This window comes from Tachypleus tridentatus, chromosome 2 (genome assembly GCF_004210375.1).
Source record: "Tachypleus tridentatus isolate NWPU-2018 chromosome 2, ASM421037v1, whole genome shotgun sequence".
Classification (NCBI taxonomy): domain Eukaryota; kingdom Metazoa; phylum Arthropoda; class Merostomata; order Xiphosura; family Limulidae; genus Tachypleus; species Tachypleus tridentatus.
Window position 1 is genome coordinate 134,586,363 of NC_134826.1, and position 27,365 is coordinate 134,613,727.

Sequence of the window (27,365 nt, forward strand, 5' to 3'; positions counted from 1 at the left end):
CACGGAGCCCTTTACAATGGAAACTATGTTGAGATAGTGCTCTGAACAGACGTGACGACATGGCCTGCAACGACTTTGGTATGCTCCAAAATAGTTTTATTACAGCGTATGTAACCATTGTATTTACACTTTATCAGCAGAAATAGGTGGCGTTTCTGGAGAATGCAATTAGTAGAATCAGGTGATGTTTATCTAGAAATATTGATGTTCTATTCAGATTAAACACGTGTGGACAGATCAAACGGGTCTAATGATAGATCAAATGCCAGTTACTCGTTCCTTAGCGTCTTGTACTTTGGTTCTACGAAAACGCGGGAAAATGTGGGTTGACTGGGAAACCCCACCAAAACAGCCGCCTTGTCATTTCTCATTCGTCCGATCCGTGCTAACCTGATATCCTGCTAGATATATAAACTAGACCATTGCCTAAATGCGTACTGTGCAAAATAAGGCAGGATTTCCATTAGGCGCCGGTTCGAAGAGTCGCGCGGTCACGAGCAATGCGGGTGAGATGTCTCTGCGCGTGTCGAGCTCTGCTTTTACTGTACAGCGTGACGTTGTTTGTTAAGACACAACCGTTATCAGTGACGATCGACGACTTTCGGTCACGAGAAACTCCACACGATGACGAGATAGAAAAAGACATCGAAATTATGAAACGTCGCCTTCTTCGAGAACTCGGAATGAGTGAAACGCCGGAAGTTTCAGAGGTCAATATCTCTAAAAGTGAGATGGACAGAGTGCTTGAAATTTATCATCAGAACGCCCAAATTGCTGATTCAGAAGAAATGATGGGAGAATATGATACGATTCGACAATTTTACACCTTCAGAGATCAAGGTAAGATAAACAAACTCATTACTAACAATGTCTGTGTGGTTGGCTGTATCATCACATTGTACTCGCTTCTAGGGTTTCTGCACTCGTCAGGATATGTGAACTAGCAGCCAGAGTAAGCAGTTGAAATAAAGGTCAGAATAGAAATGAACAAACAGATGAGATAAGTAAGGGTATTGATCCAAATTATCAATACGTTATGGGAACTAACAGTGTGATATTTCTATAGATGTTCATAAGGTATAAAAATTACCGTAATAATCTGTACGTAGCAGCATATAAGAGAAAATAAACCAATATTAGTAGCAGTAGTAGGAGAGATGGCTATTTCTTTGTTTTTTGTTTTGAATTTCGTGCAAAGCTACACCAGGGCTGTCTGCGCTAGCCGTCCCTAACTTAGCAGTGTAAGGCTAGAGGAAAAGCAGCTAGTCATAACCACCTACCGCCAACTCTTGGGCTACTCTTTTACCATCGAATAGTGAATTAACCGTCACGTTATAACGCCCCTGCGGATAAATGTGCGAATGTATTTCGTATGACGGGGATTCGAACCCACGATCTTCAGATTACGAGTCGAGCGTCCCAATCACCTGGCCATGCCGGGCAGAGGTAGCTATAACAAGGCACCTAAAAGTTGTACCTGTTTATTTTGAACTTCTCTCAAGGCTACTCGAGGGCTGTTTGCGCTAAATGTCCCTAATTTAACCGCGATAAACTAGAAGGAACGTATCTAATCAACACCTTTTACCACCAGAGGGATTGGCCGCTTAATTATTACGTTCCCAAAACTAAAAGATCGAGCACGGCTGAGCCCTCTAAAAGAGCAACCTCACCACCAGGCTATGTCGGGCCGGCTTCTATACTAGTATCATAAAGTCCAATAGCTTAGAACGGCTGAGCTAGCGTGGCGTGTCATTCATACACGCTTAACACATATGCAAGACTGAACTACAGTTCAAAGGTCTTGTCTTCAGTGGCATAGGTCAAAGTAAACTTGAAAATCCATTATCATACAATGTTTCTGTTGGGTGAACCAGTAATGTATAATATAATATATTGATCATCAGTACTAGTTCACTGGTCATCCATTAAGAACGTTTCGCTCACCAGGTTTCATCCCCAGTCATCTTCATCCGCCAAAACAGAAGAATCGACAAGTAATATATATAATATTTTACAGGTCTTGTCGACATTCTAAATGATACTGCATACAGTTCAAAATTCAAAGCATGGAGAAAATTGTATTTGTCAACTTTTGAAATTCGCGCAAGGCTACACGAGGGCTATTTGCGCTAGCCATTCCTAATTTAGCAGTGTAAAACTAAAAGGAAGGCAACTGGCCATCACCACCTACCGCCATCTCTTGAGCGACTCTTTTACCAACAAATAATGGGTTTGACAGTAACATTATGATGCACCCAAGGCTGAAAGGGTAAGCATGATTGGTGTGACGGGGATTGAAACCTGCGACCCTCAGATTACGAGTCGAGTGCCATAACCATAGTGCTGGGCCATAGAAAGTTGTACGTTACTAACATATCTTGAAGCATGGAGAAAGTTGTGTGTCACTAACATATCATGAAACATGGAAAAAGTTGTGTTACTAACGTATCTTGAAGCATGGAGAAAGTTATGTGTCACTAACATATCATGATGCGTGTAGAAAGTTGTGTCACTAAATAATCATGACTTATAAAGGTTAACATGACAGTGACGTCTGAACACTGACATGACTTATGAATGCCATTAAAACTTTAATATGTACCTTCCAAATAACCTGAATACTAACAGTACATATCTTCCAAATAACCATGACTTATGAATGCCAGTAATACGTTAATACGTACCTTTCAAATAATCATAAAAAGTTCTAGTGTTAATATATATTACCTACAAAATAACCATACCTTATGAATATTATTATACACAAGAGTTATACACTAGGTCTTCGGACGCTAATTAGTGTTATCTTTTATGTATATTATACTACAGAAGTGTCATACAATATGCTCAGTATACAGTATTTAGTGCCATGCAGTATGCTCATTATACAGTATTTACTGTCATACAGTATGCTCATTATACAATATTTAGTGTCATACAGTATGCTCATTATACAGTATTTAGTGTCATACAGAATGCTCATTAATCAGTATTTAGTGTCATGCAGTATGCTCATTATACAGTATTTAGTGTCATACAATATGCTCATTATACAGTAATTAGTGTCATACAATATGCTCATTATACAGTAATTAGTGTCATACAATATGCTCATTATACAGTATTTAGTGTTATACAATATGCTCATTATACAGTATTTAATGTCATACAATATGCTCATTATACAGTATTTAGTGTCATACAATATGCTCATTATACAGTATTTAGTGTCATACAATATGCTCATTATACAGTAATTAGTGTCATACAATATGCTCATTATACAGTATTTAGTGTCATACAATATGCTCATTATACAGTATTTAGTGTCATACAGTATGCTCATAATACAGTATTTAGTGTCATACAGTATGTTCATTATACAGTATTTAGTGTCATACAATATGCTCATTATACAGTATTTAGTGTCATACAATATGCTCATTATACAGTATTTAGTGTCATACAATATGCTCATTATACAGTATTTAGTGTCATACAATATGCTCATTATACAGCATTTAGTGTCATACAATATGCTCATTATACAGTATTTAGTGTCATACAATATGCTCATTATACAGTATTTAATGTCATACAATATGCTCATTATACAGTATTTAGTGTCATACAATATGCTCATTATACAGTATTTAGTGTCATACAATATGCTCATTATACAGTAATTAGTGTCATACAATATGCTCATTATACAGTATTTAATGTCATACAATATGCTCATTATACAGTATTTAGTGTCATACAGTATGCTCATAATACAGTATTTAATCTCATACAATATGTTCATTATACAGTATTTAGTGTCATACAGTATGCTCATAATACAGTATTTAGTGTCATACAGTATGTTCATTATACAGTATTTAGTGTCATACAATATGCTCATTATACAGTATTTAGTGTCATACAATATGCTCATTATAGAGTATTTAGTGTCATACAATATGCTCATTATACAGTATTTAGTGTCATACAATATGCTCATTATACAGTAATTAGTGTCATACAATATGCTCATTATACAGTATTTAATGTCATACAATATGCTCATTATACAGTATTTAGTGTCATACAGTACGCTCATAATACAGTATTTAATGTCATACAATATGTTCATTATACAGTATTTAGTGTCATACAGTATGCTCATAATACAGTATTTAGTGTCATACAGTATGCTCATTATACAGTATTTAGTGTCATACAATATGCTCATTATACAGTATTTAGTGTCATACAATATGCTCATTATACAGTAATTAGTGTCATACAATATGCTCATTATACAGTATTTAGTGTTATACAATATGCTCATTATACAGTATTTAATGTCATACAATATGCTCATTATACAGTATTTAGTGTCATACAATATGCTCATTATACAGTATTTAGTGTCATACAATATGCTCATTATACAGTAATTAGTGTCATACAATATGCTCATTATACAGTATTTAGTGTCATACAATATGCTCATTATACAGTATTTAGTGTCATACAGTATGCTCATAATACAGTATTTAGTGTCATACAGTATGTTCATTATACAGTATTTAGTGTCATACAATATGCTCATTATACAGTATTTAGTGTCATACAATATGCTCATTATACAGTATTTAGTGTCATACAATATGCTCATTATACAGTATTTAGTGTCATACAATATGCTCATTATACAGCATTTAGTGTCATACAATATGCTCATTATACAGTATTTAGTGTCATACAATATGCTCATTATACAGGTATTTAATGTCATACAATATGCTCATTATACAGTATTTAGTGTCATACAATATGCTCATTATACAGTATTTAGTGTCATACAATATGCTCATTATACAGTAATTAGTGTCATACAATATGCTCATTATACAGTATTTAATGTCATACAATATGCTCATTATACAGTATTTAGTGTCATACAGTATGCTCATAATACAGTATTTAATCTCATACAATATGTTCATTATACAGTATTTAGTGTCATACAGTATGCTCATAATACAGTATTTAGTGTCATACAGTATGTTCATTATACAGTATTTAGTGTCATACAATATGCTCATTATACAGTATTTAGTGTCATACAATATGCTCATTATAGAGTATTTAGTGTCATACAATATGCTCATTATACAGTATTTAGTGTCATACAATATGCTCATTATACAGTAATTAGTGTCATACAATATGCTCATTATACAGTATTTAATGTCATACAATATGCTCATTATACAGTATTTAGTGTCATACAGTACGCTCATAATACAGTATTTAATGTCATACAATATGTTCATTATACAGTATTTAGTGTCATACAGTATGCTCATAATACAGTATTTAGTGTCATACAGTATGTTCATTATACAGTATTTAGTGTCATACAATATGCTCATTATACAGTATTTAGTGTCATACAATATGCTCATTATACAGTATTTAGTGTCATACAATATGCTCATTATACAGTAATTAGTGTCATACAATATGCTCATTATACAGTATTTAGTGTCATACAATATGCTCATTATACAGTATTTAATGTCATACAATATGCTCATTATACAGTATTTAGTGTCATACAATATGCTCATTATACAGTATTTAGTGTCATACAATATGCTCATTATACAGTAATTAGTGTCATACAATATGCTCATTATACAGTATTTAGTGTCATACAATATGCTCATTATACAGTAATTAGTGTCATACAATATGCTCATTATACAGTATTTAGTGTCATACAGAATGCTCATTAATCAGTATTTAGTGTCATGCAGTATGCTCATTATACAGTATTTAGTGTCATACAATATGCTCATTATACAGTATTTAGTGTCATACAATATGCTCATTATACAGTATTTAGTGTCATACAATATGCTCATTATACAGTATTTAGTGTCATACAGTATGCTCATTATACAGTATTTAGTGTCATACAGTATGCTCATTATACAGTATTTAGTGTCATACAGTATGCTCATTATACAGTATTTAGTGTCATACAGTATGCTCATAATACAGTATTTAGTGCCATGCAGTATACTCATTATACAGTATTTAGTGTCATACAATATGCTCATTATACAGAGTTTAGTGTCATACAGTATGCTCATTATACAGTATTTAGTGTCATACAATATGCTCATTATACAGAGTTTAGTGTCATACAGTATGCTCATTATACAGTGTTTAGTGTCATACAATATGCTCATTATACAGAGTTTAGTGTCATACAGTATGCTCATTATACAGTGTTTAGTGTCATACAATATGCTCATTATACAGTAATTAGTGTCATACAATATGCTCATTATACAGTATTTAGTGTCATACAGTATGCTCATAATACAGTATTTAGTGCCATGCAGTATACTCATTATACAGTATTTAGTGTCATACAATATGCTCATTATACAGAGTTTAGTGTCATACAGTATGCTCATTATACAGTATTTAGTGTCATACAATATGCTCATTATACAGAGTTTAGTGTCATACAGTATGCTCATTATACAGTGTTTAGTGTCATACAATATGCTCATTATACAGAGTTTAGTGTCATACAGTATGCTCATTATACAGTGTTTAGTGTCATACAATATGCTCATTATACAGTAATTAGTGTCATACAATATGCTCATTATACAGTATTTAATGTCATATAATATGCTCATTATACAGTATTTAGTGTCATACAATATGCTCATTATACAGTATTTAGTGTCATACAATATGCTCATTGTACAGTATTTAGTGTCATACACTAGCTAGTCTTACACTTTATGTATGTTACACATCATCAAGTGTCATACACTAGCTAGTTACTGATACACTTTATGTATGTTACACATCATCAAGTGTCATACACTAGCTAGTTACTGATACACTTTATGTATGTTACACATCATCAAGTGTCATATCATGTACATGTTATGTTTATGGATATTATACCTCATGCGCTTTAAATTAACATTAACCTTAAGATGTTATTTTTAAAGTCTAATAATATAAATCTAACTCTTGTTTTTATTTATTCCAATGTTATCAAAGTTACTAATTAAGGTATTAAAATGAGCAGCTTAATACATTGATAATTAAGCGGCTTTTTTCATGTTGTTAGTGTTATTAAAATGAAAAATGTTATATGTGGCTACAGGTAGATCCGGTTGTTTGACGTCAATCACGAAACTAATGCAGATGATTGTATATTTACTTTTGTGCGTGTGCCACGAGAGGAGCGTGAATTTATATTTTGTCACGTGTTTTGGGCGTGCACATTCCCGTGACTGTAATCAGAATTTCCAACCGAAGTTTCAGCATGAAATTAACGGAAGAGGTTCTTGCTCGAGCATTTCATTACAAGGTGTGCTAACTTTTGTTTAACGGAATTATTAACCGACTCCCCACACTCAATTGATTCAAATAAGCCTAATGGCATTTAATGCTAGAAATCAAGTTTCAATAAACCACAGTTAGTTAGAAACGAGAAGCAAAGGTTTTACCATTTGTTTCTTCTTACAGTTAATTTGTGTGTGATTTCTATTCACTACAGGCATCTTGGTGTTTATCTTCGTGCTTAAATTAACAAAACAAAGAAAACAAAACGAGTGTCAGTCACGTGACTAATTTTTCTACGACTCATTTATTATTAATTTTAATGGAATTCTTGTTCATTGTATTAGTAATAAAACTCAATAAAGTGTTTGGCACAAGTGAGTGACTAATTTAGAAGATAACAGACTTTATGAGAAATTTACACTGAAAGTTTAGATTTAAGAAAATAATAAAAAACTCTCAAAATTATCGAAAAATGAATGCATTTAATAATCAGTTTTTTTTTTGCCCTGATCCAGTTTTGACCCTAATCTTTATCACGTGAGGTTAACGTCTGAAAAGTTTCTTCCCTAAAAAGGAAAATCTTTCCGACCCCCCCCCAACATTCAGTGACACTGTTCTTCTTGTCGATTCCACCACCTTTAATTTCTTTATAAACAAAGTTACGATCATTTATTTCATTCATTTCCATAATTCATCTCCAGAAATGCTAGTTTTTTATTTTCCTCTGTGTTCTTGCATGGAATAAATTTTTGGCTCAAATCGTAATAATTAATACAAATGTTCTGATAATTTGGAGCTAATTTTATTATAAATTTTGAAGTTGCAAACTGAGTGTAAATTTTTATGAGAGGATCATTGAATGATTTAAAGAAAATAGTTATTTCTTCCGTGCAAGTGTCCGAATCACCATTTTTGCCCGGCATGCCAAGCGTGTCAAGGCGTGCGACTCGTAATCTGAGGGTCGCGGGTTCGAATCCCGGTCGCACCAAACATGCTCTCCCTCCCAGCCGTGGGGGCGTTATAATTTGACAGTCAATCCCACTATTCGTTGGTAAAAGAGTAGCTCAAGAGTTGTACGTGGGTGGTGATGACTAGCTGCCTTCCCTCTAGTCTTACACTGCTAAATTAGGGACGGCTAGCACGGATATCTTTCGTGTAGCTTTGCACGAAATTCAAAACAAACTCCTGTGTTATTTTTTACACGCTTCATCATTACACTTACTTATTTCAAAATACTGTTCAAAGTCATCAAAATAATGCATTTAATTAGAAACTGTTTAATTAATAAATAATATAGTGTAAAAGTTGGTTCTGGGTTCTTGTGTTAGCGATCATAACACTAACAACTAATAATGAAAGATCCGAGAAATAGGATGTGAATATGGAACAAAAGTTTTTAAAACATTTGTGGAAAACATAAGGAAAGCTCTTTCTATAGAAAGGAAAGCAAATCACTTTAAAAAACAGATATTAAATTGATGGTTATAATATTCAATGTAAAAATATGAGTTGTTGATTATTATTATAAAATTAAAATTAAATACATGAAAACTATAATGTGAATGTATACAAGCAAAACACAATAAATAAAAGTTACAACTAAATTAATAAACTTTCCCTAATAAATAAAGCGAAAACGTAACTGTAACCTGGTAGAAAGGGTTGTGTATTCTCAACTTAAAAAATATGATTTAATAAAGGTTGTAATTGATATGATTCAAAGAGAAATAATTGTTAGAGGTTATAAATTTCATTAACTTCTAATCGTTAAAACAAAGAAATCTTGAGAGATTCATGTGAAATATATTTTTAACCTCTTATAAAAATAAACAAGTATAGCATAAATATACAACATTACTATCAACAATACAGGTAGATCTTCACTGGTTTCATAGTGTTATACAACATTACTATCACCAATACAGGTAGATTTTCACTGGTTTCATAGTGTTATACAACATTACTATCACCAATACAGGTAGATTTTCACTGGTTTCATAGTGTTATACAATATCACTGTCACCAATACAGGTAGATCTTCACTGGTTTCATAGTGTTATACAACATCACTATCACCAATACAGGTAGATCTTCACTGGTTTCATAGTGTTATACAACATCACTATCACCAATACAGGTAGATCTTCACTGGTTTCATTGTGTTATACAACATTACTATCACTAATACAGGTAGATCTTCACTGGTTTCATTGTGTTATACAACATTGCTATCACTAATACAGGTAGATCTTCACTGGTTTCATAGTGTTATACAACATCACTATCACCAATACAGGTAGTTCTTCACTGGTTTCATAGTGTTATACAATATCACTATCACCAATACAGGTAGATCTTCACTGGTTTCATAGTGTTATACAACATTACTATCACCAATACAGGTAGATCTTCACTGGTTTCATAGTGTTATACAACATCACTATCACCAATACAGGTAGATCTTCACTGGTTTCATTGTGTTATACAACATCACTGTCACCAATACAGGTAGATCTTCACTGGTTTCATAGTGTTATACAACATCACTATCACCAATACAGGTAGATCTTCACTGGTTTCATTGTGTTATACAACATTACTATCACTAATACAGGTAAATCTTCACTGGTTTCATAGTGTTATACAACATTACTATCACCAATACAGGTAGATTTTCACTGGTTTCATAGTGTTATACAACATCACTATCACCAATACAGGTAGTTCTTCACTGGTTTCATAGTGTTATACAACATCACTTTCACCAATACAGGTAGATCTTCACTGGTTTCATTGTGTTATACAACATTACTATCACTAATACAGGTAGATCTTCACTGGTTTCATTGTGTTATACAACATTGCTATCACTAATACAGGTAGATCTTCACTGGTTTCATAGTGTTATACAACATCACTATCACCAATACAGGTAGATCTTCACTGGTTTCATAGTGTTATACAACATTACTATCACCAATACAGGTAGATCTTCACTGGTTTCATAGTGTTATGCAACATCACTATCACCAATACAGGTAGATCTTCACTGGTTTCATTGTGTTATTCAACATCACTGTCACCAATACAGGTAGATCTTCACTGGTTTCATAGTGTTATACAACATCACTATCACCAAACAGGTAGATCTTCACTGGTTTCATTGTGTTATACAACATTACTACCACTAATACAGGTAGATCTTCACTGGTTTCATTGTGTTATACAACATTGCTATCACTAATACAGGTAGATCTTCACTGGTTTCATAGTGTTATACAACATCACTATCACCAATACAGGTAGATCTTCACTGGTTTCATAGTGTTATACAACATTACTATCACCAATACAGGTAGATCTTCACTGGTTTCATAGTGTTATACAACATCACTATCACCAATACAGGTAGATCTTCACTGGTTTCATTGTGTTATACAACATTGCTATCACTAATACAGGTAGATCTTCACTGGTTTCATAGTGTTATACAACATTACTATCACCAATACAGGTAGATTTTCACTGGTTTCATAGTCTTATACAACATCACTATCACCAATACAGGTAGATTTTCATTGGTTTCATAGTGTTATATAAGACACTATCATCAGTAGCGGTAGATCTTCACTGGTTTCAGAGTGTTATATACAACACTAGATACAGGTATGTAGTTCATACAAACCTGTATGTGTTTGTGTAATACTTGTTATGCGTGGATGTTAATTCTTCTATTTATGTAGGTGATTTTCTAATTTTCTTATGCTTTTATGTGTCTCCTATGAAAGATGTCTCCACGTATTTACAACTGCAACACTTTGGTACAAAGGCACTTCCGTAGTACTGACACAACCGAATTTGTTTAGCATCTATTGTAGTTACCCTGATTAATCATTTCTACATTCACTTCTTAACAGACGTTTGTTTATTTAACGATTTTTCTTTTGCCCTCTGTACCGTGTGCTCTACATGTATCGAAAACAGTGTTTTTTAGCTTATACGTCTTCACGCGTATCATTCAGCCATTGGGGTGGGTACATGGTGGATTACCTATTTTATGTGCTTTTAAATCGAACTGATTTTCAACTCTAAAAGACTGATTGTCTCTTTTTTGTCTGATTTTTCCATTACAGTACCATTACAATCCAAACTGGGTGATGATCATATGTGGAAAGGCAGTTCGCGGACGTTATTGTTTACTTTAGAATTTCCTCGCCTCAAGAGGAACAGCACAAAAAGTATTAACGTGGATTCTGCTACGTTAAGTATCTACGTGGCCCGTAGAGGGTTTCATCATGAAAGAAAGGATCGCTTTGATCTAAGGAGTGGGCAGCCAGCACGTGCAACTGTGTACATCTATGTACTTGAAGAAAGAGACCACTTGCTGAGTCGTGAGCGATCTTTAGTTTCTGCTCAGAGTGTGGTTCTCAACCCGACAGGTGGGAAGTATTCGATGTAACCAAAGCTGTTAAAACCTGGGTAGCGGCTCCCTCTCAAAACTATAGGCTCCTTATCGATTGCGACGCCCCCGACTTTACGTTTCTTTCTGTAAATAACTCCGAAACGATATTGAGTGATAATGAGAAACCGGGAAACATTTTCTACCAGAAGCCTGGGAGAGCAGCTTTGGATATTCAGGTATCAATACGTACGAAACGAAAGAAACGATCGATACGCAACCGAAAAAGACAACGAAGCAGGTATCCATTGGACTGCACAACTGGACAGAAAACGAAACTCTGCTGTCGTTACTCCATGACGATTTCCTTCAAAGAGTTGAAGTGGCATTGGATCATTGAGCCGAAACAGTTTGAAGCATATTTCTGTAAAGGAAAGTGTAATCACAACTATAAAACCTATGCTAGTAGACACGCAAGAATTCAAAACCTGATGCGGAGACAAAAGGGAAAAAGGAAACAAATACCCCGTCTTTGCTGTGCCCCACAGAAAATGGAACCTCTACAAGTTGTATACTTGAAAAACAAGAGTGAATTAGATACGAAGAAGCTAGGGGGGATGATAGTCTCACAGTGCGGCTGTGCATAGTATCGAATTTAAATTAATAATTCAAAACCTGATGCGGAGACAAAAGGGAAAAAGGAAACAAATACCCCGTCTTTGCTGTGCTCAACAGAAAATGGAACCTCTACAAGTTGTATGGTTAAAAAACAAGAGTGAATTAGATACGAAGAAGCTTGGGGGAGATGATAGTCTCACAGTGCGGCTGCGCATAGTATCGGATTTAAATTAATAATTTGATTAATAGTTTTAATAATTGTTTTCTTAACAATAACCTAAAGAGTACAGATACTTACCAAGCAGCGTCTACCTTATTCAACATAAAATAGTGTGTTTTTCTAAACAATAAGTAGAAGCTACCACGTAATGTTTGTAGACAATACACTATTATACTCGACGTTAGGCCTTTATATGGGTAATTGGTGAAATTGTTTATAAATTTGAATAAATACCTAAGTATAGAAATGAAACAAATGCGATTATCTTCCAGAGAATTGATTCAAATATCAAACGCAATATGCCTATAGAATTAAATAATTTACACCCTTGTGCAAATTAATTGAAACAAGACGGAAAATTACGATTTTTTTCAATTTTTTGCATTTTATTTCTGAGAATCCCAAAATTACTCACAAATTAATGCATGATATAACTGCCTTTATTTTTCAGAAGATCATTAATCCGCTTTGGTATTGAGTCCACGAGTTGACTGCAATCTTTACTAATTTTTGGATCACGGTACCACACCTCAATTATGGCCTCAATTAGCTTATCTTTCGTAGTACAGTCTTTTCCCCGAAGTCTTTCTTTACAAATCGCCCAAAGATTTTCAACAGGATTTAAGTCCGGAGAGTTTCCAGGCCAGTCCAGCACTTTTATTCGCTTTGTAGTCATAAAATTTTTCACAAATTTCGATGTGTGGCACGGAGCCAAATCTTGCTGAAAAATGCCAGATCCATTTGGAAATCTCTTTTTAAATTCTGGAACTACTCTTCTCTGCAAACCTTCAACGTACTGTGGTCCTCGCATCATACCCTCTAGGATATGTAAGTCTCCGACGCCATAGTAGCTGAAAAAGACCCTTTCAAGGGATGGTTTACGAACTGATTGATGTGAGATTCTCGAAGTTTCTCACCTGGAGATCTGCGAACATGCAGACTTCTTTGACCCTGTACGAAGAACTGAATCTCGTCACTTAATAACACCTTTCTCCATTGTTCTTGCGTCCAGTTCTTGTATTTCAAACATTATTGATACCGTTTTTTCTTCATTGAGTTGGTAAGAAGTTGTTGTTTGACAGGTCTTCTTGCCCTTCTAACGCAATTTTAAATGACGTAATATTCCTTAAATTTCGTCTTATATCCAAAAATTAGATCGACCCATTTTTCGCTGTGAAATGCTTCAAACTGTTTTGTTGTCGTTTCCAGCTTGCTAAAATGTTATCTGTAACGATTAACTCGTTAAAGGTATTGGTTTGGCTTATTTTGAATTTCGCGCAAAGCTACTCGAGGGCTATCTGCTCTAGCCGTCCCTAATTTAGCAGTGTAAGACTAGAGAGAAGGCAGCTAGACATCACCACCCACCGTCAACTCTTGGGCTACTCTTTTACAAGCGAATAGTGGGATTGACCGTCACATTATAACGCCTTAACCCACCTGGCCATGCCGCGCCATTATTATTGAGAGCAATGGCACCCATATGACATCAAGGAAAAGGTTATTCTGTTTGATTTTTTAAATTGATTCAGAAACGTGACTGGTAAAAACATAATACAAATTTCATAAAGACATTTTTTTTTCAACTGGAAGAATTAGAAACAGTCGTTCTTGATGTTACTAGTACAAAAACAGCTTTCTCAACCAACAAAAACACTTCATTGCTTATGCATCTTGTCAAAAACTGATATTTAACTATTTATATAACTTGTCTGGAAACAGCTGTTTCAACTAAGAAACAGATTTCATTGTTTATGTAACTAATACTAAAACAACTATTCCAACAAACCAGAATATTTCCCTACTAGGGCGTTCGACTCGTATTTCGAGGGTCGCGGGTTCGAATACTAGTGGCACCAATATCCGTATAAGTGTTAAAGAAAATAATAATCAGTAATGTACCACACAAGAATGATATACCCGGATGAACTTAGTTATTAACTTTATTAGAACATTAACTACAAGTGTGAAACTTCAAAGATCCTCAATCACGTTTCTTTCTTAGGCCAGAAGATACGGTGATGAAGTTGACCTTATATATTGTATAAACTGGGTTACAAACAGAAAGAATCCATGGTACTATCTGTATACAGCTTAAGCTGCTACAAAGTAAACAAACAAGAGATATTTCAACTTGTTGAATCTAGGAATTAAACAGCAACAGTTAGCTACGATTTTTTCAAAGATGGATCTTTTCAAAATTTTCGCTTAGGAATCAGCATTGAGTTTGTGTGTGTGTTTTCTTATAGAAAAGCAACATCGTGCTATCTGCTGAGTCCACCCGAGGGTAATCGAATCTCTCACATCCAGACTTACCGCTGTACCAGCGGGGGAGAGCGCTGAGGTACAGCTTCGTATAATAAAAGAAAAGTAAAACAATATCTTTGTTAAATGACAAATGATATTATATATCTGTAATCTACTCAGTCCGAGCTGTAATTAAACATACAACATTGAAGCTGAAATCACCAAATACATTGATTTGTTTTTAAATATAACCTTATGCTTTTAAATCTTGTAAATCTCCAAATCCCCTTCTCCTTTATGGTTTTATTTAGTATTAGGAAATAAATAACCTATTTATATGAGAAAATATGTAAGTTCATTCAAATATGATACTCAAAAAAAGCCAGTAAAAAAACTGGAGTTAAATTACAAGTTCGTTTTTGCAGCAAAAGTAAGAAAAGTAACACTTAAACGTAACACATATTGTTTACAACTCTCAATAACCTTAAGCACATACATGTTATTTGTTAGTGTCAGATAAACGTAAACAAACATACATCACATGAAATTACACCAATCAGTATAGTTATGGAGGCATCCATAACTTATGTTTCATGTGCCGGCACCTGTGCGTCTGTAATTTTGTTTTATTTATTGATCTGTATGTCTTAAGTTTTCGTAACTGTTTTGCTTACGTGACCTGACCAAGGTCAGTCATCCATGGTCTTTTTCTAGGAAACTTTTCTGTGCATCGGTAAGAAGTTTTTTTTCAGATATTTCTTGTTCTATAGTTTATGTACAAATATATCTGACGTCAGAAGAGTCGGTAATAAATTGGACCAAGAAAAAAAAAAAGCAAAAAATGTCGTATGAGTTGAGAACATTCGAGAAATAAGTTTATTTTTCTTTACAATGTAAAATGTGTTAAGATAATAGAATTCAGCCCAAGGCTATGTGCAGCTGTGCGAATCCACAAGCTTGGATATTTTACCTTCAAGTTTGGAATCAGTGTCTTATATCCGTATTGTTGTTGTTGTTTTTTCTGAAATGTAATTGATTTTCGTGTAACACAAAACATTTCACGAGAAATTGATCGTGCACGTTCTTAACTTTAGTATAAACAACTTTTTACATACATTTTTTAAAATTCTATTTCTGGTTCCTGAAGGCAGACCGCTTCGAATAACCCTCAGTTTAAGTTAACTTCGAAAGAAGGTTTTATTCAAATCTACATACTTCAAAAAGTTACACATGATTAATCAAAAATCTTTGTTCGTTACTTTGTTTTATGAACAAAAAATTGAACATCAGTAAAGAGGGAGCAAGTTTCTCTTGATTAACTTACCCTATTTCTAATTTTTAACAAGGTTAACTATTTCATATAGCTTAGATCCTTTTTTTATATTGCATCAATATATGGTTGACTCCTATATTCTAATGTGGTTGAAAACGTAAAAGGTTTTCATCAGATATCACTGCTGTTTGTGATAAGCCGCATCCCTCAACCCTGTTGCTTTACCCGTCTTGTACTTCACAAAACATTAGTTTATACGTCTAAATGTTTTGCACATTAATACTGACAATTTTATCTGTCTGTGAGGCGAACCACAATGATATGTATCTATGTTTAAAATGTTAAATGTTCTTCAAAAAACAGTGAGCTTTGTTTATTGAGAATGTTTATTCATTAAAATTATTTTCTGAGATAAATGAGTTCTATTTTATCCTGAATGATACCTCAACAAATTGCACTGGTTCATTGAAAATGAAATATCAAACGATAAATAATAATAATAATTTGGAATGTTTTTAGGGACTAAGTCCTCACCTGATTATATCGCTTATAGATACCTAGAATTACTAAATTTCTGGATCAACCACAGATGCTAAAGTGATGTATGTTTTGTTGTTTTTTTTTAATTTCGCACAAAGCTATTCGAGGGCTATCTGTGCTAGCCGTCCCTAATTTAGCAGTGTAAGAGTAGAGGGAAGGCAGCTAGTCATCACCACCCACCGCCAACTCTTAGGCTACTCTTTTACCAACGAATAGTGTGATTGACCGTCACATTATAACGCCCCACGGCTGAAAGGGCGAGCATGTCTGGTGCGACGGGGATGCGAACCTACGACCCTCAGATTACGAGTCGCACGCCTTAACGCGCTTGGCCATGCCAGGCGTAAGTGATGTATGAATTTCAGTTATTCACACATAGTGACTGCATAAGGCTCAGAAATTCACAGCTAGTGACTGTCTAAGACTCAAAGATTGACACATGTTGATTGTATAAATCTAAAGGTTTAATCTAGATTGGCTGTTTAAGGCCCACAGATAGATTCACCCAATCTGGATATATAAGGCACACACTGTGGATGTATAAAAGACAGAGGTTCACTAATGATTGATGTATAAGACTCAGAAATTCAAATACAGTGCCTGTATAATGTTCAGAGATTCATCCATGACACATGTACGAGGCTTAAGGCTTCAAACATGACGACTGTAGAAAGCATATATACTGAGTTATGGTGGATATATGAGATATAGATATTCAAATATATTGATCAAAGAGCTTTTCAAAATTCAACCGTGGTGACTTTATAAAGCTCGGTGATTCACAAATACTGTAATAACAGTCTGAGCGATATGCTGCCGCTATAGGCTAATATTTGACCTTCACACAGTATATGTAAATCTCCGAGCTTTATAAAGTGAATGTATAAGGTAAGAGTCATTTTTTGTAGCTGTATAAGGGCCAAACATTCACACATTGTGACTGTATAAGATTAACAGATTCACACACAACGTCTGTATAAGGCTTAGAGATTCTCCAATTATGGCTGTATTAAGCTCAGAGATTCAAATATAATAAGTGTATAACTTTCAAACAAATTCACCCATGACAGGATCAGAGACTAGCCAGTGGTAACCCTATAAGACTCAAAGGTTCGCAAATAGTGACTGCATAAGGCTCTGTGAGTTACTCATAGCAAACGTATAAAGGTCAGAGATTAGGTCATAATGGTCCTATAAGGACCATAGAAACACCAATGACATTCACAACGAGTGACAATATGAGGCCAATTGATTCCGTCAAATGACGGATGTACAAGTCTGACATATTCGCCCGTGCTGGATGTACGAGGCTAACAGGTTTACGGATAATACTTGTAAAAGACTTAGAGATTTTCACATGTTGCCTGTATAAGGATCAGACATACCTATTCAGTACAAGATTTAGAGATTCACAGATGATGGAAGTTCAACTATTAAAGATTCTCCCCTGGTGACCGTGTAAGATGCAGAGGTTCACACACATTATCTGTAGGTGGTTCATATGGTGAGAAATATTATCATTCTTTAGAAACACCGTATACTTGCATCAAGGTTATATTATAAGTGTTGCGCACGAATGAACATCTTCATAAAAGTTCGGATCTGACGTAAATGACATGGTACCTCGTACAGTGGCTTAACTATGCAGAAAGAAGCGAGCAAAGAGCTAGTATATGGTAGTCGTATATTTTATTAACAATCCACGAATAAACCTTGGTAAAACCAATGATCAGTGGAAGAAGGGAAAACAACAGGTGGAGTCTGGAATTAATTTTGGTGAAGAATAACCAATTTCAGCAATAGAAAGAGTCTAGGAAATAAGTTTAGTGAATAATGAATTAGTTAAACAAAAGAAAGAGTCTAGAACTAAATTTGGTAAGAATAACTTAGTTCAACAACAGGTACAGTTTAGGAACTAAGTTTGTTGACGAATAATTTAGTTCAATAACAGGTAGAGTCTCGGAACAATGTATGGTGAAAAATTAATTAGTTCAACAACAGGTAGAGTCTAGGAAATACATTTGGTGAAGAATAACTTAGTTCAACAACAGGTAGAGTCCAGAACTGACTGTGGTAAAAAATAACATAGTTCAACAACAGATAGAGTCTACAACTAAGTTTGGTGAAGAACGAATCAGTTCAACAACAGGGAGAGTCTAAAACTACGTTTGGTGAAGGATTAATTAGTTCAAAAATAAGTAAAATCTTACAATTAAGTTTGGTGAAGAATAAATTAATTCAACAACATGTAAAGTCTAAGAACTAAGTTTGGTGAAGAATGAATTAGTTCAACAACAGGTTAGATCAAGGAATTAAGTTTGGTCAAGAATAACTTAGTTCAACAACAGGTAGAGTCTAATAACTAAGTTTGGTGAAGAATAACTAAGTTCAATAACATGTAGAGTCTAGGAACTATGTTTGATGAAGAATGAATTAGTTCAACAAAAGGTAGAGTTTGAAACTACGTTTGGTAAAGAATGGATTAGTTCAACACCATGTAGAGTCTAGGAACTACGTTTGATGAAGAATAAATTAGTTCAACAACAGGTAGAGTCTAGAAACTAAGTTTGATGAAGAATGAATTAGTTCAACAACAGGTAGACTCTAAGAACTAAGTTTGGTGAAGAATAACTAAGTTCAAAAACATGTAGACTCTAGGAACAAAGTTTGATGAAGAATGAATTAGTTCAACAACAGGTAGAGTCTAGTTACTAAATATCGTGAAAAATGAATTAATTCAACAGCAGATAGAGTCTAGGAACAAAGTATGGTGAAAAATGAATTAGTTCAACAACAGATAAATTCTTACAATTAAGTATGGTGAAGAATGAATTAGTTCAACAACAGGTAGAGTCTAAAACTACGTTTGGTGAAGAATAACTTAGTTCAATAACAGATAGAGTATAGAAATTAAGTTTGATGAAGAATGACGAAGTTCAACAGCAGGTAGAGTCTAGGAACTAAGTATGGCGAAGAATGAATTAGTTCAACAAAAAGTAAAGTCAGGGAACTAAATATAGTGAAAAATGAATTAATTCAACAACAGGTAGAGTCTAGAACTAAGTTAGGTGAAGAATAACTTAGTTCAACAACAGGTGGAGTTTAGGAACTAAGTTTGGTGAAGAATGAATTAGTTCAACAACAGGTAGAGTCTAAAACTACGTTTGGTGAAGAATAACTTACTTCAACAACAGGTAAGGTCTAGGAACTAAGTTTCATGAAGAATGAATTAGTTCAACAACAGGTAGAGTCTAGTAACTAAATATCGTGAAAAATGAATTAGTTCAACAACAGGTAGAGTCTAGGAACAAAGTATGGTGAAAAATGAATTAATTCAACAACAGGTAGAGTCTAGAACTAAGATTGGTGAAGAATAACTTAGTACAACAATAAGTAAAATCTTACAATTAAGTTTAGTGAAGAATAAATTAGTTCAACAATAGATAAAGTCTTACAATTAAGTGTGGTGAAGAATGAATCAGTTCAACAACAGGTAGAGTCTAAAACTACATTTCGTGAAGAATAACTTAGTTCAACAACAGGTAGAGTTTGGGAACTAAGTTCGTTGAAGAATAAATTAGTTCAACAAAAGGTAGAGTCTAGGAACAAAGTATGGTGAAAAATGAATTAGTTCAACAACAGGTAGAGTCTAAAACGAAGTTTGGTGAAGAATAACTTAGTTCAACAACAGGTAGAGTTTGGGAACTAAGTTCGTTGAAGAATAAATTCAACAGCAGGTAGAGTCTAGGAACAAAGTATGGTGAAAAATGAATTAGTTCAACAACAGGTAGAGTCTAGAACTAAGTTTGGTGAAGAATAACTTAGTTCAACAATAAGTAAAATCTTATAATTAAGTATGGTGAAAAATGAATTAGTTCAACAACAGGTAGAGTCCAAAACTATGTTAGGTGAAGAATAACTAAATTCAATAACAGGTAGAGTCTAGAAATAAATTTTGATGAAGAATAACTAGATTCAATAACAGGTAGAGTATAGAAATTAAGTTTGATGAAGAATGACGAAGTTCAACAGCAGGTAGAGTCTAGGAACTAAGTATGGTGAAGAATGAATTAGTTCAACAAAAAGTAAAGTCATGGAACTAAATATTGTGAAAAATAACTAAGTTCAACAACAGGTAATGTCTTGGAACTAAGTATGGAAAAAATAAATTAGTTCGACAACAGGTTGAGTCTAGGAACTAACTATGGTGAAAAATGAATTAGTTCAACAACAGGTAGTGTCTAAAACGAAGTTTGGTGAAGAATAACTTAGTTAAACAACAGGTAGAGTTTGGGAACTAAGTTCGTTGAAGAATAAATTAGTTCAACAAAAGGTAGAGTCTAGGAACAAAGTATGGTGAAAAATGAATTAGTTCAACTACAGGTAGAGTCTAGAACTAAGTTTGGTGAAGAATAACTTAGTTCAACAATAAGTAAAATCTTATAATTAAGTATGGTGAAGAATGAATTAGTTCAACAACAGGTAGAGTCTAAGAACTAAGTTTGGAGAAGAATAACTAAGTTCAATAACATGTAGACTCTAGGAACTAAGTTTGATGAAGAATGATTTAGTTCAACAACAGGTAGAGTCTAAAACTACGTTTCGTGAAGAATGAATTTATTCAACAGCATGTAGAGTCTAGGAACAAAGTATGGTGAAAAATGAATTAGTTCAACAACAGGTAGAGTCTAGAACTAAGTTTGGTGAAGAATAACTTAGTTCAACAATAGTAAAATCGTACAATTAAGTTTAGTGAAGAATGAATTAGTTCAACAATACATAAAGTCTTACAATTAAGTGTGGTGAAGAGTGAATTAGTTCAACAACAGGTAGAGTCTAAAACTACATTTAGTGAAGAATAACTTAGTTAAATAACAGGTAAGATCTAGGACCTAAGTTTGGTGAAGAATGAATTAGTTCAACAATAAGTAAAATCTTAAAATTAAGTTTGGTGTAAAACGAATTAGTTCAACAAGAGATAGAGTTTAAGAACTATGTTTGGTGAAGAATAACTAGATTCAATAACAGGTAGAATATAGAAATTAAGTTTGATGAAGAATGACGAAGTTCAAAAGCAGGTAAAGTCTAGGAACTAAGTATGGTGAAGAATGAATTAGTTCAACAAAAAGTAAAGTCATGGAACTAAATATTGTGAAAAATGAATTAGTTCAACAAAAAGTAAAGTCATGGAACTAAATATTGTGAGAAATAATTAAGTTCAACAACAGGTAAAGTCTTGGAACTAAGTATGGAAAAAATAAATTAGTTCGACAACAGGTTGAGTCTAGGAACTAACTATGGTGAAAAATGAATTAGTTCAACAATAAGTAAAATCTTATATATAAGTATGGTGAAGAATGAATTAGTTCAACAATAAGTAAAATCTTATAATTAAGTATGGTGAAGAATGAATTAGTTCAACAATAAGTAAAATCTTATAATTAAGTTTGGTGAAGAATAACTTAGTTCAACAATAAGTAAAATCTTATAATTAAGTATGGTGAAGAATGAATTAGTTCAACAACAGGTAGAGTCTAAAACTATGTTAGGTGAAGAATAACTAAATTCAATAACAGGTAGAGTCTAGAAATTAATTTTGGTGAAAAATGAAATAGTTCGACAACAGGTTGTGTCTACGAACTTAGTATGGTGAAAAATGAAATAGTTCGACAACAGGTTGTGTCTAGGAACTAAGTATGGTGAAAAATGAATTAGTTCAACAACAGGTAGAGTCAAAAACTATGTTTGGTGAAGAATGAATTAGTTGAACAATAAGTAAAATCTTACAAATAAGTTTGGACAAGAAAGAATTAGTTCAACAACAGGTAGTGTCTAGGAAATACTTTTGGTGAAGAATAACTTAGTTCAACAACAGGTAGAGTCTAGAACTGACTTTGGTCAAAAATAACTTAGTTTAACAACAGGTAGAGTCTAGGAACTAAGTTTGGTCAAAAATAACTTAGTTCAACAACTGGTAGAGTCTAGGAAATACATTTGATGAAGAATAACGTAGTTCAACAACAGGTAGAATCAAGGAACTAAGTTTCGTGAAGAATAACTTAGTTCAACAACAGGTAGAGTCCAGAACTGACTTTGGTAAAGAATAACATAGTTCAACAACAGATAGAGTCTACAACTAAGTTTGGTGAAGAACGAATCAGTTCAACAACAGGGAGAGTTTGAAACTACGTTTGGTGAAGGATTAATTAGTTCAAAAATAAGTAAAATCTTATAATTAAGTTTGGTGAAGAATAAATTAATCCAACAACATGTAGAGTCTAGGAACTAAGTTTGGTGAAGAATAACTAAGTTCAATAACATGTAGAGTCTAGGAACTATGTTTGATGAAGAATGAATTAGTTCAACAACAGGTAAGATCAAGGAATTAAGTTTGGTCAAGAATAACTTAGTTCAACAACAGGTAGAGTCTAATAACTAAGTTTGGTGAAGAATAACTAAGTTCAATAACATGTAGAGTCTAGGAACTATGTTTGATGAAGAATGAATTAGTTCAACAACAGGTAGAGTCTAGGAACTAAATATCGTGAAAATTGAATTAGTTCAACAACAGGAAGAGTCTAAAATTACGTTTGGTGAAGAAAGAATTAGTTCAACAACAGGTAGAATCGAGGAACAAAGTATGGTGAAAAATGAATTAGTTCAACAACAGGTAGAGTCTAAAACTACGTTTGGTGAAGAATAACTTAGTTCAACAACAGGTAAGGTCTAGGACTTAAGTTTGGTAAAGAATGAATTAGATCAACAACAGGTAGAGTCTGAAACTACGTTTGGTGAAGAATGGATTAGTTCAACACCATGTAAAGTCTAGGAACTACGTTTAATGAAGAATAAATTAGCTCAACAACAGGTAGAGTCTAGGAACAAAGTATGGTGAAAAATAACTTAGTTCAACAATAAGTAAAATCTTATAATTAAGTATGGTGAAGAATGAATTGGTTCAACAATAAGTAAAATCTTATAATTAAGTATGGTGAAGAATGAATTAGTTCAACAACAGGTAGAGTCTAAAACTATGTTAGGTGAAGAATAACTAAATTCAATAACAGGTAGAGTCTAGAAATTAATTTTGGTGAAAAATGAAATAGTTCGACAACAGGTTGTGTCTAGGAACTAAGTATGGTGAAAAATGAATTAGTTCAACAACAGGTAGAGTCTAGAACTAAATTTGGTGAAGAATAACTTAGTTCAACAATAAGTAAAATCTTATAATTAAGTATGGTGAAGAATGAATTAGTTCAACAACAGGTAGAGTCTAAAACTATGTTAGGTGAAGAATAACTAAATTCAATTACAGGTAGAGTCTAGAAATTAATTTTGATGAAGAATGACTATGTTCAACAACAGGTAATGTCTAGGAACTAAGTTTGGTGAAGAATGAATTAGTTCAACAACAGGTAGAGTCTAGAACTAAGTTTGGTGATGAATAACTTCGTTCAACAACAGGTAGAGTCGAAGAACTATGTTTGATGAATAATAAATAAGTTCAACAACTGGTAGAGTCTAGGAACTTACTTTAATGAAGAATAACTAAGTTCAACAACATGTAGAGTCAAGGAACTGAGTATTGTGAAAAATGAATTAGTTCAACAACAAGTAGAGTCAAAAACAACGTTTGGTGAAGAATATTTTAGTTCAACAACAGTTAAGGTCTAGGAACTAAGTATGGTGAAGAATGAATTAGTTCAACAACAGGTAAGGTCAAGGAACTAAATTTGGTGAAGAATGAATTAATTCAACAACAGGTAGAGTGTAGAACTAAGTTTGGTGACGAATAATTTAGTTCAACAACAGGTAGAGTCTTATAATTAAGTTTGGTGAAGAATAAATTAATCCAACAACATGTAGAGTCTAGGAACTAAGTTTGGTGAAGAATAACTAAGTTCAATAACATGTAGAGTCTAGGAACTATGTTTGATGAAGAATGAATTAGTTCAACAACAGGTAAGATCAAGGAATTAAGTTTGGTCAAGAATAACTTAGTTCAACAACAGGTAGAGTCTAATAACTAAGTTTGGTGAAGAATAACTAAGTTCAATAACATGTAGAGTCTAGGAACTATGTTTGATGAAGAATGAATTAGTTCAACAACAGGTAGAGTCTAGGAACTAAATATCGTGAAAATTGAATTAGTTCAACAACAGGAAGAGTCTAAAATTACGTTTGGTGAAGAAAGAATTAGTTCAACAACAGGTAGAATCGAGGAACAAAGTATGGTGAAAAATGAATTAGTTCAACAACAGGTAGAGTCTAAAACTACGTTTGGTGAAGAATAACTTAGTTCAACAACAGGTAAGGTCTAGGACTTAAGTTTGGTAAAGAATGAATTAGATCAACAACAGGTAGAGTCTGAAACTACGTTTGGTGAAGAATGGATTAGTTCAACACCATGTAAAGTCTAGGAACTACGTTTAATGAAGAATAAATTAGCTCAACAACAGGTAGAGTCTAGGAACAAAGTATGGTGAAAAATAACTTAGTTCAACAATAAGTAAAATCTTATAATTAAGTATGGTGAAGAATGAATTGGTTCAACAATAAGTAAAATCTTATAATTAAGTATGGTGAAGAATGAATTAGTTCAACAACAGGTAGAGTCTAAAACTATGTTAGGTGAAGAATAACTAAATTCAATAACAGGTAGAGTCTAGAAATTAATTTTGGTGAAAAATGAAATAGTTCGACAACAGGTTGTGTCTAGGAACTAAGTATGGTGAAAAATGAATTAGTTCAACAACAGGTAGAGTCTAGAACTAAATTTGGTGAAGAATAACTTAGTTCAACAATAAGTAAAATCTTATAATTAAGTATGGTGAAGAATGAATTAGTTCAACAACAGGTAGAGTCTAAAACTATGTTAGGTGAAGAATAACTAAATTCAATTACAGGTAGAGTCTAGAAATTAATTTTGATGAAGAATGACTATGTTCAACAACAGGTAATGTCTAGGAACTAAGTTTGGTGAAGAATGAATTAGTTCAACAACAGGTAGAGTCTAGAACTAAGTTTGGTGATGAATAACTTCGTTCAACAACAGGTAGAGTCGAAGAACTATGTTTGATGAATAATAAATAAGTTCAACAACTGGTAGAGTCTAGGAACTTACTTTAATGAAGAATAACTAAGTTCAACAACATGTAGAGTCAAGGAACTGAGTATTGTGAAAAATGAATTAGTTCAACAACAAGTAGAGTCAAAACAACGTTTGGTGAAGAATATTTTAGTTCAACAACAGTTAAGGTCTAGGAACTAAGTATGGTGAAGAATGAATTAGTTCAACAACAGGTAAGGTCAAGGAACTAAATTTGGTGAAGAATGAATTAATTCAACAACAGGTAGAGTGTAGAACTAAGTTTGGTGACGAATAATTTAGTTCAACAACAGGTAGAGTCTTATAATTAAGTTTGGTGAAGAATAAATTAATCCAACAACATGTAGAGTCTAGGAACTAAGTTTGGTGAAGAATAACTAAGTTCAATAACATGTAGAGTCTAGGAACTATGTTTGATGAAGAATGAATTAGTTCAACAACAGGTAAGATCAAGGAATTAAGTTTGGTCAAGAATAACTTAGTTCAACAACAGGTAGAGTCTAATAACTAAGTTTGGTGAAGAATAACTAAGTTCAATAACATGTAGAGTCTAGGAACTATGTTTGATGAAGAATGAATTAGTTCAACAACAGGTAGAGTCTAGGAACTAAATATCGTGAAAATTGAATTAGTTCAACAACAGGAAGAGTCTAAAATTACGTTTGGTGAAGAAAGAATTAGTTCAACAACAGGTAGAATCGAGGAACAAAGTATGGTGAAAAATGAATTAGTTCAACAACAGGTAGAGTCTAAAACTACGTTTGGTGAAGAATAACTTAGTTCAACAACAGGTAAGGTCTAGGACTTAAGTTTGGTAAAGAATGAATTAGATCAACAACAGGTAGAGTCTGAAACTACGTTTGGTGAAGAATGGATTAGTTCAACACCATGTAAAGTCTAGGAACTACGTTTAATGAAGAATAAATTAGCTCAACAACAGGTAGAGTCTAGGAACAAAGTATGGTGAAAAATAACTTAGTTCAACAATAAGTAAAATCTTATAATTAAGTATGGTGAAGAATGAATTGGTTCAACAATAAGTAAAATCTTATAATTAAGTATGGTGAAGAATGAATTAGTTCAACAACAGGTAGAGTCTAAAACTATGTTAGGTGAAGAATAACTAAATTCAATAACAGGTAGAGTCTAGAAATTAATTTTGGTGAAAAATGAAATAGTTCGACAACAGGTTGTGTCTAGGAACTAAGTATGGTGAAAAATGAATTAGTTCAACAACAGGTAGAGTCTAGAACTAAATTTGGTGAAGAATAACTTAGTTCAACAATAAGTAAAATCTTATAATTAAGTATGGTGAAGAATGAATTAGTTCAACAACAGGTAGAGTCTAAAACTATGTTAGGTGAAGAATAACTAAATTCAATTACAGGTAGAGTCTAGAAATTAATTTTGATGAAGAATGACTATGTTCAACAACAGGTAATGTCTAGGAACTAAGTTTGGTGAAGAATGAATTAGTTCAACAACAGGTAGAGTCTAGAACTAAGTTTGGTGATGAATAACTTCGTTCAACAACAGGTAGAGTCGAAGAACTATGTTTGATGAATAATAAATAAGTTCAACAACT

The 27,365-nt window shown here is 33.3% G+C and overlaps 1 protein-coding gene across 3 annotated transcripts in view; it reads left to right on the forward strand.

Annotated features, from left to right (window-relative positions):
• Positions 1–423: 423 nt before the first annotated feature.
• Positions 424–27,365, forward strand: part of LOC143245181 (uncharacterized) — a 38,624-nt gene continuing 11,682 nt past the window's right edge. The window contains exons 1-2 of one of the 3 annotated variants that reach the window (XM_076491218.1): positions 424–840; positions 11,511–12,880. In XM_076491218.1, the coding sequence (XP_076347333.1) occupies positions 501–840; positions 11,511–11,836 (666 nt within the window). In that variant the 5' untranslated portion in view covers positions 424–500 and the 3' untranslated portion in view covers positions 11,837–12,880. Of the gene's footprint in view, positions 841–7,195; positions 7,403–11,510; positions 12,881–27,365 lie in introns of those variants that run through there. The other 2 variants (XM_076491219.1, XM_076491220.1) reach the window with 2 other exon arrangements.